Genomic DNA, 18,886 nt, shown 5'->3' on the forward strand with positions numbered 1-18,886 from the left:
AATCTGATTTTAGGTTAAATCTTTTTTATTTGACTCAGGTGTGTCTTACAAAAGAAATCGTGGCCTCAATGAGACAGCGACTAAAAACACGGTTCTTGAGAGATCACATTTCGAGAGAAAGGTTTCCATCATGATGGAGCCCTAATAATTCAATGCTGAGCATGTGAACAGTGCATGGTCAGGGCGGAGACGACGTGACGTCACGCGCTAAACTGACCAATAGCAGCGTCTGTTTTCCAGCCTATGATTGTACAGTAAATACTATGAGCTCTGCCCCTTCCCTCTCGCTGCAGCGATGAAAGCAGCGGAGATATTCGAGACAAACCCGTGGATGTGCCATAAAACCGTTTGTTAGAGCTGAGATAATAATCTTCTGCCAGTAGTTAGCCTGGTGAGCTCGCAGCTACTGCAGTGGTCCAGTCGAAGATAAGACCCATTTCTGTGAGAGAGGGGAACCCGTGGACAAGCTGAGCGCGACAGAGGGGGATTTTGTCGGCCCACTGCAGTCTGAATCACCGCTGACTCGCCCCGCTGTTGGTTCATATCATCGACGACGTTTGCCTATCGACGTGCCCATCTTCTCGGAGGCAGAAAGCAACGGGAAGGGACGGACCCAAGCCCGCATTTGACCCTCTGCCTCAACCCCGAGGTGCGCTGCTTGGCAGGGCATGCTAAATAATGAGCCAAAGGGACACACTGGTTCATTTGTTCGCTGGAGGGTGAGTCAGAAAACGAATTTAATTTAGATATTGGGGTCGTTTAAAAATCAGTAGTCTCGGTACTTCCAATGTGACTCATCATCTGGGTTATCTTGACAGATTAAGATAGCTAACAAGGGCCGGTTTTCTATGCAGCGCGTGCATGTGTCACCTGTGTGCACGCCAGTGTCAAAACGGTCGGTTCAAACTAAACTTCCTGTCAACATTTCAAAATAAGAGCATTTTAACAGTAAACTATGAACACACATGTGACACAGAGAGGGTGTTTGTAGTTGTGCCTTCGGGTATACAATATTTAAACATTTTCTGTGTTTGTTAATGCCTCTAAATACACAGTTATTATATTCAATTGAAAAGCTTTACGCTTTTATTGCGAAGGAAATTCACTTTATTTCCGGGCTCGTTGCTGCTCTCTCGATAGCTTGGTTAAATTCTGCAGCAGAGCTTCTCATTTTCTCCAGAGATTTTACATTTTAAGAACCCGAGAAATGAATTGGATGATTAAAACGATTTAGTATACATTTAAATTTAGTATCTGCATATTTTTGTTCTTTAAAAGTACCATCTGAAGATGTTTTTCTATATTGCGTAACTGTAACTGCATATGCAAATATTCTGCTGTTTCTGGGGCTTTATTGTAAACCACAACGTTAGGTTAAGAAATTATGACTACTTGAGGTTAAACAGGCAACCAAAACCAAAGCTGAGTCCAACAACTTCATCAAAGAAAATGACAACACAGATGTAAAAGTTAGAAGTGTATTGAAACAGCATGTCTCTCTCTTAATTTATTATATTGTCTTTAGTTTCTCTTTGTCTGTTGCCTCTGCTTTCATGTCTGCCCCAAACCATTCACATTCAAATAGGACAATCTCATCACATCACAACTCTTCTGTTATCTCTCTGGTCAGAGATTTTAAATCCGAGAACAAGACACATTGCTATCTTGAACAAGCAAAGTCAGTTTTGCTTTCCCCAACAACCTGAGCTGAAACTTCAGCACAGCGCTTCCTCTGGCAGCCATAGTGACACACACAGGCACACAGCAGACAGCGTAGCCCTTAAAGTAGGCCAAGGGTCACAGCTGCCTGTGAGCATGAATGTGGGTCGGTCTTTTGAAAGGTAAATATAGCTGGTGCTACTCAGAAAAGACTGTAAGTTAGAGGAATTCACTGACAACAGCCAAGATGTCAGCATACACCACTGTAGGCCCACAGCTCGTATTCACTTAACTAACCCTGTCTTGTATTCACATTGTTTGTCACTACAGTAGCACTATCCATCTTTGTGGTGGTGTGATTGTGAAGCTTTGTCTAAGTACTATTGTGGGGAGCATCAAGCCTTTGCTTAAAGCAGAGATGGTTAACGAACGTACACATGTGGCATGGGGACAGAATATTGTTTTGAGATTATGTCTGGTAGCCTTGGGCTCATAAGACTAAAGTGCTTAATTATACCATATACATAAAATTGATCATGCAATGATATTTAATGAGAATGAAATTGTTTGCAATCAACTTTAGTTTGTTTATGTGCTGATGGCTTCAGTGAGCCAGGTAAACAACATACTAATATTCATGTCAACTCATTCTTGTCTTCTCAGATGGCAAACATTGGCAATGCGGTTACAGTTACACTGAGCCATGGTCAATTTACACTGAACAGCATCGTGAAACCAGTTATACACTCTTAGCTGGCAGCTTGCACGTTGCAGTATCTTGAATATCACAACACCAGGTCATGGCATCTGCCAGCTCCTAGATAATTTTAGTGCTAAGAAGGAATAACAGATTACCAGTGATTGGGGAGATCAGTATTAGAGGATGATTTAAAAAAAGCAGGCTAAATGGGAAAAATATAGATATGACTTGGACCAAATATAATTGTGCTACCTTGTCATTGTATGAACTCGCTGCTCTATTGCGCCCACGTAGTCTGAGCCCTAACCACTTGGCTATTTTTTGTTTAAGACCTCCCTAACCCTTCTCTACTCCCTTCTAGATGTGGTGGCACAGTGGGAGCAATATTGACTTGTCCTCTGGAGGTTGTGAAGACCAGACTGCAGTCCTCCTCTATCACTCTTTACATCTCTGAAGTCCATCTAAGTACCGTGAATGGAGCCAGTGTGGCCCGTGTCGCTCCACCAGGGCCTCTGCACTGTCTCAAGTAAGTTGCATTGCGCAAAATGTTAATTGTACTAACTTTACTATATTAGGGTTCATTCAAAAAAGACACCATGCAAAGGTTAGTTTTTATTATTTACAAGATGTGGGTGTAGAATACTTATTTTAAGTGATTCTGAGCAAACATTCAGATGTTTTGTGACAAAATGTATTGTTAATATTATGAATATCATCTGTGATTTTGTAATATTGTGACAAAGCTCTCTTGTTTTAGCTGAGTGATATATTTTAACTATTTGACAATTCTAGTGAATTGAACAGTGAATGTTAATACAATCATATCCAAACTAGTAGTGCTTATTCCTCAAAATGTTTGTCGGTAAATTAGGAAGGTACGGGTATGGTCCCCTCATTAGTAAAATAGACTTAAGGTAGCCTGAATACATAATGTCCAATGTTGTGGCAAGAAGCAAATGGATGTTAACAGATGCAAATCTCCAGCACAAATTGAGGCAAAAGTACGCCTGACCAAGTTGAAAATGTGTCAGCCTCCGGGAAAATGTACAGTTACCGGAGTTGTATTATTCACTCAATGAATGTGCAAAGACAGGATTAGATAGAAGAAAGTCTGAAAGATACAAACACAAGTTTTGTAAATCAGTCTGCTAGAGTTGTGAAACATACATCCTGTATTTGTTGTCACAGCAAATTCTATATCAGTTGGTGAACTTGACCATTGGCTGTCTGTGGTACTCTAAAGTGAATCCACAGTAATAACACGAGTGATGCAGATCTCCATCAGGTGGTCCTTGAGCATGCAGCCATACTGGGTCACCCAAAATGTTATGCAGTTCGCTGCAGCAAAATGCGAGAGTAGCTCTGGACAGACACCGGCGTGCACACTCACTGCACACCCGTGACCGATCGGATAATCCTTCTAGCAGAGATAATAATGAAACCGGTTGTTTGCATGTCCTGTATCACTTGCATTTACTATTCTTATTTTACTCGTCGTTTTTTTTGTTACACTACTTCCTTAGATCAAATATGATTTTAGAGGAAAATGATTTGCCCCGACATGACACACTGAATGTTTGAGGAAATGGGAATTTATATCACCGTAATAATAGACTTGAAATTGGCAAACAACATACTCTGGATGATGCATTTAGTCCTAAACCTTCCCTGGGTAATCAGTTTCAAGATTGCAAGTTAATATTCTCTCAATTTGTTAACCATTTCGGCGATACAACAGTTAAAAAGTCCAGCGTCAGGTATATTTCATTACTGGCACCCAAAGACAGAGTGTCGTTTTGACTTTAAACCCTGTGGCGGCTTTGGGGACTTTCTTTAAACGACTACTGGGAAACCAATGTAAGAAATACACAGTAAATTGTTCTCTTTTTTTGCAACATGAAATGTCATCCCTCTTTGTCCAGTGGAAAGTTACCAGACAGATGGGAAGTGAGAGTGTAGGGGCATTAGTTTGGTGTTTATTTAGAATCTGCTGAAAGCCAGTATTCGTAATTAACGTTGGCTACTGAGAAATTAACAGTATTAAACTAAATGTTCAACATAGCTACAGTGCTCTGCTCTTGTTCTCTGGCAATCTATTTCCATTAAAGAGCAGGTCATACAGTGTAAACGTATTGCAAAATGCACAAGCTGCTGTGAGTGGAATTTTCCACAGTCAAATACTTGCACTCGTTCTCTGGGTGTTGCAATATACATGTTATCTGTGATATAGATTTTGTGTATGCAGTTATAGTTACAAACTCTCACTCCACCTCCAGACACTCATATTTTGAGTGTAATTCATTTAAAGATGCACAATATACAATAAAGTAATATAAATATGAATAAATATGTATTTGACTATGGCATGTTTTTAATTAATTGTTTTAAAATTGTATTTGATTAATTTAATTACTTTAACATGAAATACTGATTTTCCAGGATATACAGGCAAAATGCTAACCTTGCAGTACAGTTCAATAGAAATCCTAATTTGTCACCAAAGTGGTTCACTAGAATTTGTTTCTAGCATTTTTTTGGCTGAAATATTGAATTACTCTCACTGGCTGTTGCAATAATTAGAAATATTTTCTTTGTCACTTTGCCTGCTTTAACAAGGCTTTGTTAGCATTTCTTTATTCAGGATTTTGTTTAATAACATAGTACTAATTGCAGGTAATTGGAGCAATAATATGGTCTCAAAAAGTTTGGTCTTTTGTCGACTTAAACCAACTTCTTGGGTTGTCCTTGAACTAAACTGCTACAAGCAGAAACTGTACACCACCATTACACAATAAAGAGAGAAAACCAATACGACAAGGAAAGGAAAAAAAAAAAAACACAAGTTAAAGTGTGTCAACATGGAGTGTAGTGAAGACATGTTTCATTTAAGAGCAGAGATTGTGAGCTCATGATTTAAGATTTTTGACTGTGGAGAACACTGACACTCCGAGCTCGGTTTGTTGGGCAATTAATCTGGGAGATTCTGTATTATGTAAATAATTTTTGAGTTGGAGTATTTAGCTATGAACAGCACTTCTCACATCTCACAGCCATGGTTGTGGGAAGGCCAAAGCCCCGTCCACAAACCCACAAACTGAACAAAATACTTTATTGTACACTAAATTGTGTGGGATGGCTCAAATCTAGAGAATTTAATCTCCCCCCCAAAAAAGAGTTCATGAGCCCAAAGGTCTGTTATTTCTTTTGAGGATTTTTTTTTCTTTGAATGTAATTTGCATCACAGTTTGTCTGAAAACGTCCGATGAATGAAGGACTGAATGACTTTTTGTTTAATACCAGGCTGTATTTAGTGTCAGGTCTTGACAGATTGCCCAAAATGTTATAATTTACTGGTTCATCTGCTTCGGGCACTTGGGGACGTACCTTTCTGTCTCCCATGGTGCCCTGAAAACATTAACGGAAGTATTTGCTTCTTTCTTGTCTTTCTTCTGTGATCATACAGCATGTTGGGTTTATTATTATTTTTACACACATTGGTGAGATAGATAAGTGCTGCATGTAACTCATGTAGAATTGATCGTAATTGCCAAACCCCAAAAGGAATAGTTTGACATGTTGGGAAATACAGTTTTTTGCTTTATTGCTGAGCGTTAGTCGAGAAGATTGATGCAATCTTGTGTCCGTACGACGCTACTCAGATACTGCCGCTTGTTTCATATTTAGCATGCAGACATGAGTCATCTCTCTTTATAAATATAAGCGTTCCAATATTTTTGTTGAACATTTTGATGTTACAGATGACATCTTTTCATCTCTCTAAATAAGATGTGTGAATTCATAACTGTGATTTAATTTGAGCAAAGGATGCACGTTATTCTCCAGCCAGCCACATGATGGGTTGTCCAATGGTATACATTGCATATTACTTTGGATGTTAAATATACTATATGTTTGCTCTGTATTATAATGGAATGACCAAGAAAACATCTCTCTCTCTGCAGGTTAATTCTCGAGAAAGAGGGCCCTCGTTCACTCTTCAGAGGACTTGGACCCAATCTTGTGGGTGTGGCACCTTCCAGGTATGTTCAGTAGTATGTACAGTATTCTGGGTGTGGCGCATGTCTTCTCCTGCCTACCATACACTACCGTTCAAAGTTTGGGGTCACCCAGACAAATTTTCAGTTTCTTCGCAATTTCTCCTAGGAATAGCTTTCATTTCTAAGAACAAGAATAGACTGCAGAGTTTCACATGAAAGTTCTCTTTTTCTGGCCATTTTGAGAGTATAATCGAACCCACAAATGTGATGCCCCAGATACTCAACTAGCTCAAAGGAAGGCCAGTTATATAGCTAACATAATTGCACAAGGGTTTTCTAATCATCCATTAGTCTTCTATGCGATTAGCAAACACAATGTACCATTAGAAAACTGGAGTGATAGTTGCTGGAACCTATGTAGATATTTCATTAAACGTTTCCACCTAGAATAGTCATTTACCACATTAACAATGTATAGTGTATTTCTGATTAATTTAATGTTATCTTCATTGAAAAAAACAGTGCTTTTCTTTAAAAAATAAGGAAATTTCTAAGTGACCCCAAACTTTTGAACAATAGTGTATATATTAAACGATTACCACGAAAATGTAGGTTGATTGGTCGGTTGGTTGGTCAATTTGCTGAGAGAGACCGAGACCACCATTTGGAACAATCAGTCTGTGGTCAGGTGGTGGATTTACGCGTACCTTTGCAGACTATTTTTTTTATAATAAAAATGAGTAATTAGTAATTAACCGAAATTAAAAGATTCAACCTTTTATGTTTGTTTATAATTGATTAGTCTTTTGAGGTAAAGTGTACTTAATGCACTGTGGCCAATTTAGTTAATCTAATTTGTTGTCCCTGTTGACCAATCGATTGGTTGCAAAGATTATATTCGGTTGAATACAGAACTACAATGTACATAATAAAGCTAAAAGTAAGGGAAAATAAAATAACCTATACTTAGATATCTGATAACCAACACAGTAGAGTAGATCACCGCAATATTGTATGTTTATAAGAAACGTTGAGAATGAAGCACTCGCTGTACCTGTTATCAGAGAATAAAAGCCTTTGTGTCATTATTTAACATTTTACATCCAACCTGGGCACACATTTTTGTTGAGGAATGTATTCGCATCTGCTAAAATGTTAGCAGGCCACGAATACCGTAATGTATTGAGTTAAACTGACAGAATTAAAATGTAAATCTGGGCTTTATAATCCTACAGGAAATGAGTCGGTTCCCTCTCTTAGCTTGGCTGCTTATGGTTGCATAACCGCCTGAACTCAGTCAGTCAAAGTCTGAATGAAACATTAACCACAGCCGGGGCCGGCCAGCTGTGACACTCTCGTCATGTGACTGCTGATGTTGTTGTGAATTATCACAATGGAGTTCCTACATTGAGAGTAGTGTTTGTGTCTAATCCCCCTCCCTGAGCTGTCTGGTTCTCCCTAGCTACTGCTGCATCACATGGCCATTGTTGTCCTCTTCCCGTTGGTTCGTTGTGGTCTCTTTCTCTCTGTCTGAGTCATCTTTGTCATTCTCTGTCCTCTGGGTCCTGCACTGTCTATGCTGTCTGACTCTGCCTGGCTCAGACTCTGCAGGGTCAAAAATGCCCTCTGGTGTGCGTGCGCATGTGTGTCAGTCCCATGGACGAGTTGTTCAGCTGTTGAAATGGCAGCTTGTTTCCTTGTCATGACAGCCACAGCATACTGTGCTATAGGAAGATACTGTTGCATAAGAAGTGAGCCTGATGAACTCGATGGTAACATGTGAGATTTCAGACTGTCTTATGTGCGGTTTTACTATCCACTTGAAGCCTAACGTTCCAATGCCTAATACTCTCTATCAAAATTATTTCGATGCAGTACAAATTTAGGCATATTACAGATACACTATATCATCACATGTACTGTATAAATAGTATGTGATTGACCCAACACTTAACTTAAGCTGTACCACATTTAATTGTGTATTTGTGGACACAATTCAAGACATAAAAAGACAAAATTGGCACAGTTCAGTCTTCAGCTGTAGGCTGTAAAATATAAGTGATTCTTCAAGAAAGATATTCGTATTATATAACAAAATATACCCCAAAAAATACCTGCCATTAAAATCTCTATGGTTTACAGCAGAAGATTTACATTTTTAAGATGTATGATAATGTAAGATGTAATATTTTCACTTAATTGAATTGCTGATCAAGTTAAAGCTTCAAATTAATTGAGTGAAATACCATGATTATTTGTCAAGAAGGAGGTCTGGGTTGCTGGGTTACGGCGTTATTCTCTTCTGTTATAATTAGGAAACATCACTCTGACGCTGGAAAACTAAAACACAATCTTCTGACTCTAATGAGGGTGCAGTCCACTGGGCTTGCTGCTGGCATTCATTAGCAACACACACAGCACAGCTTGCACCAGCAGCATCACTCATTACGTACGAAAGATGCTCATACACATTCAGACCAACTCCCATAACTAATCTCGTGTCTGCAAAGCAGCATGATTATGGTGTGCATGCATGCTCTCAATTCAGAGGGAGGGCAGAGAGGGAAGGTCATTGGGTTTAATTCTACTCAGCAGAAATGTTGACTAAATCCTGTGATTTTATTTAGTGAGGAGAAGCTAGACCCTTGGGAGATAAATATGCTACTAAAGCACACTATGAGATTGAGACACACACACACACACAGACACACACAGGCAGAGATAAACTTCTTTCAGTTGCCTGCATTTAGACTACATTTTAGCCTGACTCTATTTGCCCCCATGTACAATTGAGGCAGTATGTAGTTAAGGAATGCTGCTCTGTGTGTATATATATCTTGCAATAATACAATATTTTGATTTTGTGAACTCATGGTTCCAGTGGTCTTTTGTAGTGCACTCATCATAATTTTTTTTTAATCAGTGGTACATGTGTTCAAACTGAAAACGCTAATGAGTATAAGCTTTGTTTTCTCCTGTTGTTTCCTCTCTGGTCAGTAGTAGTCCATCCTTCTTAGTCAATTTACCCCGTGTTTTTATTATCTTGCTAACCTCTGTCTTATTTTTTTCCTCATGATCATTATCAACAGGGCGATCTACTTTGCGGCGTATTCAACTGCCAAGGAGAAGCTGAATGGGGTGCTGGAGCCAGACTCTACCCAGGTGCACATGGTGTCGGCTGGGCTGGCAGGTAATGATGGCTCCTTCTCCCGTCCCTTCTGTCTGTTTGTCCCTGTCTGTCGCTGAGTGTTATCTCTCCCTGTCTGTCAGTCTGCCTGGGTAGTGTTAATCACTGATGGGTTTTAGATATTAAAAAAAGAACATGTTTAAGAATTATTCAGTTTGTCATCTGACAGATTTCATTTTACATTATATTTTCATAATTTTCACAGTTTGAAGTATCCCAGAGTTTCACTTACCCCCTTCTCTCCCCCTTTACCCCCCTCTCCATATACATGTGTGGGATTTTTACTAAATTAAAGGAATGTGAATACCTAAAGCATGACAAAGCTAACAAATGATGTCTGTTATAAGTCGGCATTATGTAGCTGTTTCGTGTATAGAAATATTATATTATATAAAAACAGTAGGGGGCTTATCAGAAAGCACAATTTAAGACTCTCAGGATCAAACTGACCTTGACCTTGATTATGGTGGAAACAGCCTCACTTAATTTGCTGTGAAGCCAATTCACGAAATATGCACTTATCCAAAAAGCAGCATGCAACCATGCTAGTCCCATCGCACATCAGTTACTTATTCTCATTAGCTTTGTCTCTTCATGGTGGCCTTGCCAGCCCACATACAGTTGAGGAGACAAAATCTTATATCAGCAGTCTCTTTAATTAAAATGGTCAAACATATTTATACTATAATGTGTCATTTCTGGCATTTATACCATGTGCTGTATATAATTTAAGCTGTTTGACAAGACGAAGAACACCACATGGTCCTCAAAGTTTAGGTTGTGCTTTCCACTTCACTTAGTCCCTTTGCCCTCCATTATTTTTATTTTCTCCTTGCCCTTTTCCCCCTCTTTTTATTCTTTCATTTCGAGGCCTCTCCAGACGACTCTGTAAATGGTTTAACATCCCGGTTGTTACTTAAACAGTGTGGTCTGGGCCCCCTTCTTTGCTCTGTGTGTATAGAGGAGAGAGCACGGCCCCCAAAGGTCAACAGGGGCCCCTGGCACTCGGGCGGACACGTCAGGTAGCATCCCATTTCTTTACACTGGTATGATGAAAGCCATGGTGATTTTTGTTATGAATATTAGAAAGTTCATAATGGTTATTCATTTGTAATGATATTACCATTGCTTATGGCAATGTGTTTGCTGCTGGTTTTTAGTTTTAGGCTCTGATTATAAGGTTTTACTATTGTTTAGTCTTGACACATCCCTCCCCCTTTTCCTTAGCCTGTTGCCTTGTTCCATCAACATAGTAAAGGTAAAGTAATGACACATACTTCTGTGTGGGTTTTATGTTGTCAGCACAAAAGAAATGCTAACCTTGTCACTGCTACAGAAGGTTGTAATTTATGTTCTCCATTGTGTCTTTTGTCATCATCCATCAACATCATTAGTCATTTCTTTTCAAGGAGAATCAGTATCTCTGTATCATCCAGAAGGTGGGCGCTATTTCGAATGACATTTAGATTTCTTTCTGAAGAGTTTGCCTTCACAGTTAAACCCCAATAGAACACAAATTATTACTTGAATGTGGACGTGAAGGCAGTGAAGGCACAGACATGTAATGTAGTTGGGCTTTAACAGAACATATGGAAGAGTTTAGGGCTAGTAAGCAGTGAAAATAGTGTCTTTCTCTTCAGACATTTGTTGCAGACATTTCTTCAGCAGCATGACAGTTGCATTTATTTAGTACTTTGAATGAAATATCTGTGTAATTGTACTCCACAGTACAACTGTCTAACACTGTTACTGCACAGATATACTTATTGTCTCTGTCTTTCATGTGCACATAATCCATATTCAATCTGGTCAGCACTGGGAAATAGCAGAGTTAAAGAAGCCTCAATTTACTCTGATGCTGCTACCAGTTAACTTTTGTGGAGTCTCTAGCTCCTTTCACACAGCCTGTTCAAGGTGGGACTGTTGTTCTGTATCAAAGGTACAGAGATTTAACACTACTGAGTCGGCAGCAGAGGTAGTCACAAAGCAGAGCTAATGCCTGTGTAAAAGGGACAGACCACACACACACACACACACACACACACCGCCATTGTTGTTACTCGCCACACATCTTTTGCTCCTGTAATTTCGCCATGTTATCTAAAGTCACACACCGTGGTGGATCTTCTTTATGGCCGTATTGTGGAGTCTCTGTGTGAAAGGAGCTATTGCCTCTCCACCTGCGGTGACTTGTGGGCTACCCTGCACTGAGAAGAGAGGCTGGTCCCACTTTCTCACTTAGATTTATTATATCTTCCAGCAGTTAATCTAAAACATATTTGCCTCCTCTGGAGAAACCACATGGGAGTCATGTGTCTATAGAGGGTCGTATGCAACATGCAGTAGCATGCCCATATGAAGATGCAGCTCCTCACAGGGACTCAGCTCAAGGACTAGTTGGCCTGTGTGGGCTCAGACTTATCTTCTTCGTGGCATATCTAAATTACCAAGCAGGCAAGTGGGCAAATGTGGTTCACTTCACTTCCACTACCAGACATATTTCTCAAGTTGCTTTTATGGAATAAAAAAGAAAAAAGGGACATCTTTATTTGGATATTATTGGTTCAGAGGACAAATGGTGACAAATCTTTCATGTGGACTTGTGCTATGAATCGGTTATTAATGGACCTGTGTCCTATTAAGTTGACCCATGTTATAAATTAGAAGCAAAGAAACCCATTAATAATACATTTTCAAGGAGAAACAAAGATTTACACAATTCATATTGAAGAGTTTAACTGTCATTATTAAAAAACGCTACATCGAATAGGCCTCTCCGTTATACTGTGCACAATTATCGGCGTCAAGCTGTTTATTTTACAATAAATATTGAGACTTGATCAACATGTAATACCTACGGAAAACTTTTGTCCTATGAGGTTGTCATTTCCACAGTCCTTTTGTGTGGATTTGAAGTGGACTTCACTAACTCCTTTTTATTTTATGTGTTTTTGTAGAAGTAGGCTGGCTCTCTGGAGACATACTTTTCTCCAATTTCAAGGACACCTTAATGTTATTTTTAAATGTATCCCAGTTTTTCCAGAATGAGGTTAGGCCTAAACAGGTTCATGGAGCATGCTGGGTTGCATTCATTGTTCCATCTCATTGATTCACTTGGTCAATCACTTCATCCTTATGTCATCACATATTCAAAAAAGGATCCATCAAAAATGATTCATCACCATTGTCCAGTGCTTAGAGTCTGTTATACACACCGACAAGGTTAGCATTTCCACCTGCTTTTCTTCATTTTCTAGTTAATTAATAAGCATTTGATTTTAATTATTTCTCTAATATGTAGATTATATACTGACAATGGCACAAGGATTAGGAAGAATACCTCTTCAATTTAATTTTCTGCCTTTGTATTTGTGCTTTGTTTCACCTCGCTCTGGTGAGATGGAGCTGGAGTTTTGGATTGGGTTGGCTTCTGTTCAGTCAACATTTTTTTTCATTCCAGTTGATAAAAGGAGTAAAGTGAGGGATACATTCTAAAGTTAAAGAATTGTAAAACAATTTAACGTATAAGAGTAATGTAAATTGGATGGGGCGTAGAGTTTGGGGAAAGATGGGGAGAGGTCAGACCTTCACCTCTCATTTCTTCTTCAACTACCTACAGTTCCAGTGGTGTGGGGTGGGTGGTTGGTGGGGTTGGGGGTGGATGTGACTGCTGCTTGTGTGTGACTGTGGTACAGAAAAGCCTGTGTCTATTTTAGGGCTTTACTGTAAAGCTTTCACCCCTGCGTGATTGGGTGGGAGACCCCCGCCATCTCTGCCCCCCATATCTGCAGGCTACTAGCTGCAGCGGGGAGGAGCTGGAGGAGCTTTGCCCCTCCCTCGTGAGTACACGCCATAGACGCTACTTCCTTCTACTTCCCTCTTTTTTCTTCTTCCTCTTTTTGTTCTTCTCTTCTTCTCCTCAACAGACCTGTGTCTTCAACTCTTCTTCACACAGTTGCCCTAAAGCTAAGGCTGTGTTGCATTGATACACTAGATGTGACTGAGGTCTCTTTCTAGACTTGCCCTCGTCTTAGCTGTTTTCGGCAAATGGCCATGTTTTATCTCTCTATTGCATCATTTGTATAAACTTTTAGAGAAACTTTGTGTCATTTCATAATAATGCAAAGTGCTCATTATTAACTTCACACCATACATATCAAACTTTATATTACTGTATACTGTCCAGCACTCTATTCAAAGTATCAACCCCTGTAAATAACTTAAACAATCGGATGCACACACTCAGATCTGCTTGATATATATTCTGTGGACATAAGTGCATTTTAAATGAATTTTTTTCAGGCACCCCATTATTGAGTGACCCCAGTGTCAAACTAAGCTAACCTTAATATTGGCTGTGAAGACAGGTGAACATTTAACATAAGGTTACCCACCACCATTAGGAAGTATAGTCTGCACTAAATTCCATGTCAGTGACCTCCCACTTTAGTCCTGCTGAATAATTGAAGAATCTTTTCCAGACACCATTTTGTTTTTCTCTGCTGTTGTAGGTGTGCTAGTATCTCTAGTGTCTAACCAGTCAACTACTGGTTTGTTAAATGTCACAAAACATAAAGATGTTCGTTCATTGACTAATGAATGGAGCACATTTATATTGCTGATCCAACGATGAAAGAACATGTAGACCCATGTCAATACTAGGAATCAAACCTTTTATGTTGTATGACAGATGTTCTTGTAAAGGGATTGATGCTTTTGTGTGTTGTAATATGTTAAAACAGTCTGCCTCTGTAAACTCATTAATATGACCTTTATGTTTAACAAATTATTGTAATTAGAAAACACAAGACCTCTTACTAACATTTAAAATAAATAAATCAGACTGCAGTATAATAACAGTCTGCCACACCCAAAGGCCTAAAATTACTTTGCTACTTGGCCTCGTCTCCCAATGTTTTCAGTTGGCTCTTGTTTTAAGATGACAAATGAAAAAACAAAGTACTCTGAACTGCTGCCTTCATGCACTGTTGTTAGTCAAGGAACTTTTCTTCAGGAAGACAGCTGTTGTTTACATACTGTACACCTGTGTTGCATTTCACATGAAGAGGATCAATATGTGAAATTGAAAAGCCATTTTGTTTTTGTCTGTAACTGAATTAATGATTTTTCAAAAAAATTGAATTGATTCAGACCTTGTTTCAAATCATCTGTACTAAAGTTCTCTATGACAGTATTGAAATGTCTCATAGTAAAACACTGAAGCGAGTTGATCCTGTTTAGTGAAGTGCTTTCTCATTGTCTGTGTTCAGTATAGAGTGTTTAATATAATTGATTAGATTGTGTTCTTCCACATATTTCTGCATCTGTCTGAACCTATGTCCCCCTCTGAAATTCCCAGGCTTCACCGCCATCACAGCCACCAATCCAATCTGGCTGATCAAGACCCGTCTGCAGCTGGAAACCAGGTGAGTAACAACAAACCTGTATGTCATAAGTCTCGATGCTCCAGTGGAATGGGTTGAATGACTCATTAATTATCCTATGGTCATAATAACGATCATAATAAATGAAATCCTATCGTGCATTGTCTCTGTGTGATTACAGAACCCGGGGTCAGCGGCGAATGAATGCATTTGACTGTGTGCGGCGGGTGTACCAGATGGACGGCCTGCGAGGTTTCTACAGGGGCATGTCGGCCTCATACGCTGGCATCTCTGAGACTGTTATCCATTTTGTCATCTATGAGAGCATCAAACGTAAACTGGTGGAATCTAAGGCCCACGGCAGCATGGACGAAGAGGAGGAGTCTGTCAAAGATGCTTCAGACTTTGTGGGCATGATGCTCGCAGCAGCCACCTCCAAGACCTGTGCCACCTCCATCGCATACCCTCATGGTAATCTTCTGTTGCACTCATTATTTTTGTTTCCCAAAAGATAAGGCCGACACTATTTTTCTTATTTTCAACAAATCCTATGAAAAGACCAAAAGACAAAATTAAAAGACCGAAAGTCACAATTAAATACTCAATCACAATTAAATAAATAAAAAAATGCTGATTTGTTTTTAACCTTTGTACAAATTTACAATTTTTGGGGACTCTATGGCGCATCTACTCTTTCTCTTCATCATCATGAAGAAACATGTCAACCAGTGTAATAGTGTGGCTCATTGATCTGATTCTAATAGTTTTTGAAGAACAAATTAACTCTGGCACAGACATAAAATATACATATGGGCTTTGGTTGCAATCAAATTATTTTTGGTTTTGGTCTTCAATGTGTTTTGTAAAAAATAACAACAACTAGAATATCATAAGACGTATCCTTCTATTTGACATGTATGCTAAGTATGGAACCAGAGTCCAGGAGGCAATTAGCTTAGCTTAAAGCCTTTTTAAAGCTCCTTAACTTAGCACAAAATATTAATATAAGGCAGACGGCGAAAGGGTTGCTGTACTAAAAGATGGATCAATAAATAGCTTATAACAGTAAGCCTGCTTGAGTGTCAGATATGGAAATGTGGCTCTAAGGGAGACTAAACAACACTTGTATAGAAAGTCTAACAAGAACTAGTGACCATTGGTGTTTTTAACACAATTTTCTTCTTCTACTGTCAAATTACAGAGGTGATCCGCACACGGCTACGAGAGGAAGGCAGCAAGTACCGCTCGTTCTTCCAAACGCTGCTGACGGTACCCAGGGAGGAGGGATACCGGGCACTGTACCGCGGCTTAACCACCCACCTTGTCAGACAGATCCCCAACACTGCCATCATGATGTGCACCTATGAAGTGGTGGTCTACCTGCTTGGCCGTTAACCCACCAGGTATGTCTCCTTCTTGTTTGAAGAGGGAGACCGTTAGAAAATGACTGAGAAGGTAGCTCTCTGGCGAGGGCTAGTGTGGACTAAATGTCAAAATGAAGACCAAAGGAAAACCGAAAAATACTCTAATGGACCAGAAGAGGAAAGATGGACAAAATATGACATAGGAGGGAGGAAAGCCCTTTATTACCATATCAGCATCATCACCTAAAGTTCCCTTTATCAGATTGCTGGAACCGATAGAGGTCACTGCAGTTCAGAGAAGAGGTATTATGGGATGGATGATAAAAGAGGTGACATGAAAGACAAGAGAGAGTTTGCCACCTGTTGAACCAAGGGTACCTTAAAGGAATACATTTTAAGCACATTTCAGTGGCCTTAACAAGGGTTTTAGTTTGCGTCCTTTCTTTTGAGTGGAGAGTGAAAAACGGCCTTTTCCGATCTTGGATAGCGATATTATGAAGGGGAATGCTTGGAGACGACTAATTTTGACAGGAGAGATGAGAACTCGATGTAGGTCAATGTCGCGTTACTTAGCACCATTTGTCTGCACTGGACTCGCTTCAGTGCTGTCAGACTACTGTACCATCTGAACCACCCCGAGCTTGTTATGGCCTGTCAAAAAGCTAAGCTGGCGCTCAGTGTTTTACTCCTCTATAACTCGGTGCCTGGTGGTGACGGGGTTCGGGTGAAGTTTGCCTTCTGTGTTGACGGTTTCTTTTTGTTAAAACTGAAATAAGTTTGGCATAAAAGGCCAGCTTCTGCCTGTACTCGGTCACTGCTTAGGACTTTACAATATTGTGTGAAAACATGAGATCAACGTGTCCTTTTTGAGATGGGGAGTGTGTGATTTTCTAAAAGGTACCAACACTTAAGTATAGTGTAGTGGGAGAATGTTGATAGAGTTTCTCTCTCTCTCTCTCTCTCTCTCTCTCTCTCTCTCTCTCTCTCTCTCTCTCTCTCTCTCTCTCTCTCTCTCTGTGTGTGTGTGTGTGTGTGTGTGTGTGTGTGTGTGTGTGTGTGTGTGTGTGTGTGTGTGTGTGTGTGTGTGTGAGATGTTGGCCACTCTCACCATGATGATCTAACTCTGTTTTTAAGAATGTGTTTGTTCATCTGTGGTTATGCGTGCCTGCATGTATAATTAATATCTACGCCAGATTTCCCTCCACTAACTATTAATCTTACAAGACACTGCGGTTGGGAGAAAGTTGTGTACGATACTGGCAGCCTTCATTCCCAATCTCATGCTAGCCCTTCCTTCAAGTGGCTCCCAACTGACCTGATAACATGCACTTTCGTGGCCTTTTAGGGCTTGTGCTTTGCATTTTCTTGTGTGGACAGTTTGAACTTGTACATTGTAAAAGAAAAAAAGTATTCCTGTATATCAAAATGGTATTTTGCGCAACTGTTCTTATAGCAGATATATTGTACAGTTTAGAGTTCTCAGTAGTTGTGAAGGATGTCCAAATGTGTGTATATAATATAGATACTGTATATGCATATCATTTATTGTTTTTGTTCCGAGGCCCATGTATGATCATGCTGTAGTTTGCATTTGCAACATGTTATCCTTTTTGTGCAATTTAACCTTGTTTGACATTGACTGTTGACATGAATATTGTTATTGCTTGACTGGGTTTTCTTACAGTATAAACTGTGAGTTAATTCATATTTGTATGTTGCTGTAAGCTGTCAAGCGAACATTTGTGTTAACACTAAAGCTAACAAAGGCTGCAAGAGAAATACTTTTATGTCAGCATTTGTGTGTTGGTTAGTCGTTTCAGTGGTCCAAAAAAAAGTTAAATTTTGCAAAGTTTGGACGTTTCCATCATTGGTAATGTTTACATTGTTCATAAACCTCATAGCAAAATGTTTTGAATATCAAGATGGAGGTATTTTAATGTGAAAGTTTAACAACTGGAATCATTTTTACAATACCGTACAGAGTTTGGACTGTTAAAAACAGAAATGCCAAGCTAATCTGTTACTGTGAATTTACCCCTTTTTAAACGTGAAAGTTCATTTAGCATACATACAAATTACTTTTTTGGAAAAATTTGCCACATGAATATGTTTCAAATTGTATCCAAGCACCTTATCAAAGTTATGTTTTATATTTATTACCAAAACATCCTTTGGCATGACATTTAAAACCTATGAACGGAGAAAAGCCCTCTCTCCACAACCTCTGTTGCCCATCTGCTGGTGTCTGTGCCCAAAAGAATTAGGTCTGCACAGTTTCCATGTTTAACAAAAAGTATTGTGTTTATTTCACCAACTGCAGAACACCTGATGTGTTCAGGCATGAATTTCTTGAATGCTCTCATTTCCACCCCCCTTGTTGCAGTCTAATTTCAGAGGCTAACCAAAGCCTTGGTTGTAACTTGTAATAGTTATTGATTTTCAGTCTCTATTGACATGTTGCTCGCTCGGAATTGCTGTGGGTGCTTGAAAGAAGAAAAAAAACTGATGAGTCATTTTAATGTCCATGTTTTCCTGTAAAACACTAATCGTTTTTGGCTCCATTGCAGTAATACTTGAGGTCATGTTACCAAAAT

The 18,886-nt window shown here is 39.4% G+C and overlaps 1 protein-coding gene across 1 annotated transcript; it reads left to right on the forward strand.

Annotated features, from left to right (window-relative positions):
• Positions 1–678: 678 nt before the first annotated feature.
• On the forward strand, positions 679–16,323 carry LOC306739666 (solute carrier family 25 member 36-A-like; the record flags this gene model as incomplete). Its single annotated transcript, XM_079221706.1, has 7 exons — positions 679–719; positions 2,721–2,885; positions 6,322–6,399; positions 9,447–9,547; positions 14,904–14,970; positions 15,110–15,399; positions 16,130–16,323. 7 exons carry the CDS (start codon positions 679–681, stop codon positions 16,321–16,323), a joined length of 936 nt encoding a protein of 311 aa, XP_079077832.1.
• Positions 16,324–18,886: the final 2,563 nt, after the last annotated feature.

This window comes from Taurulus bubalis, assembly GCF_910589615.1.
Source record: "Taurulus bubalis genome assembly, chromosome: 1".
In the NCBI taxonomy this organism is placed as follows: domain Eukaryota; kingdom Metazoa; phylum Chordata; class Actinopteri; order Perciformes; family Cottidae; genus Taurulus; species Taurulus bubalis.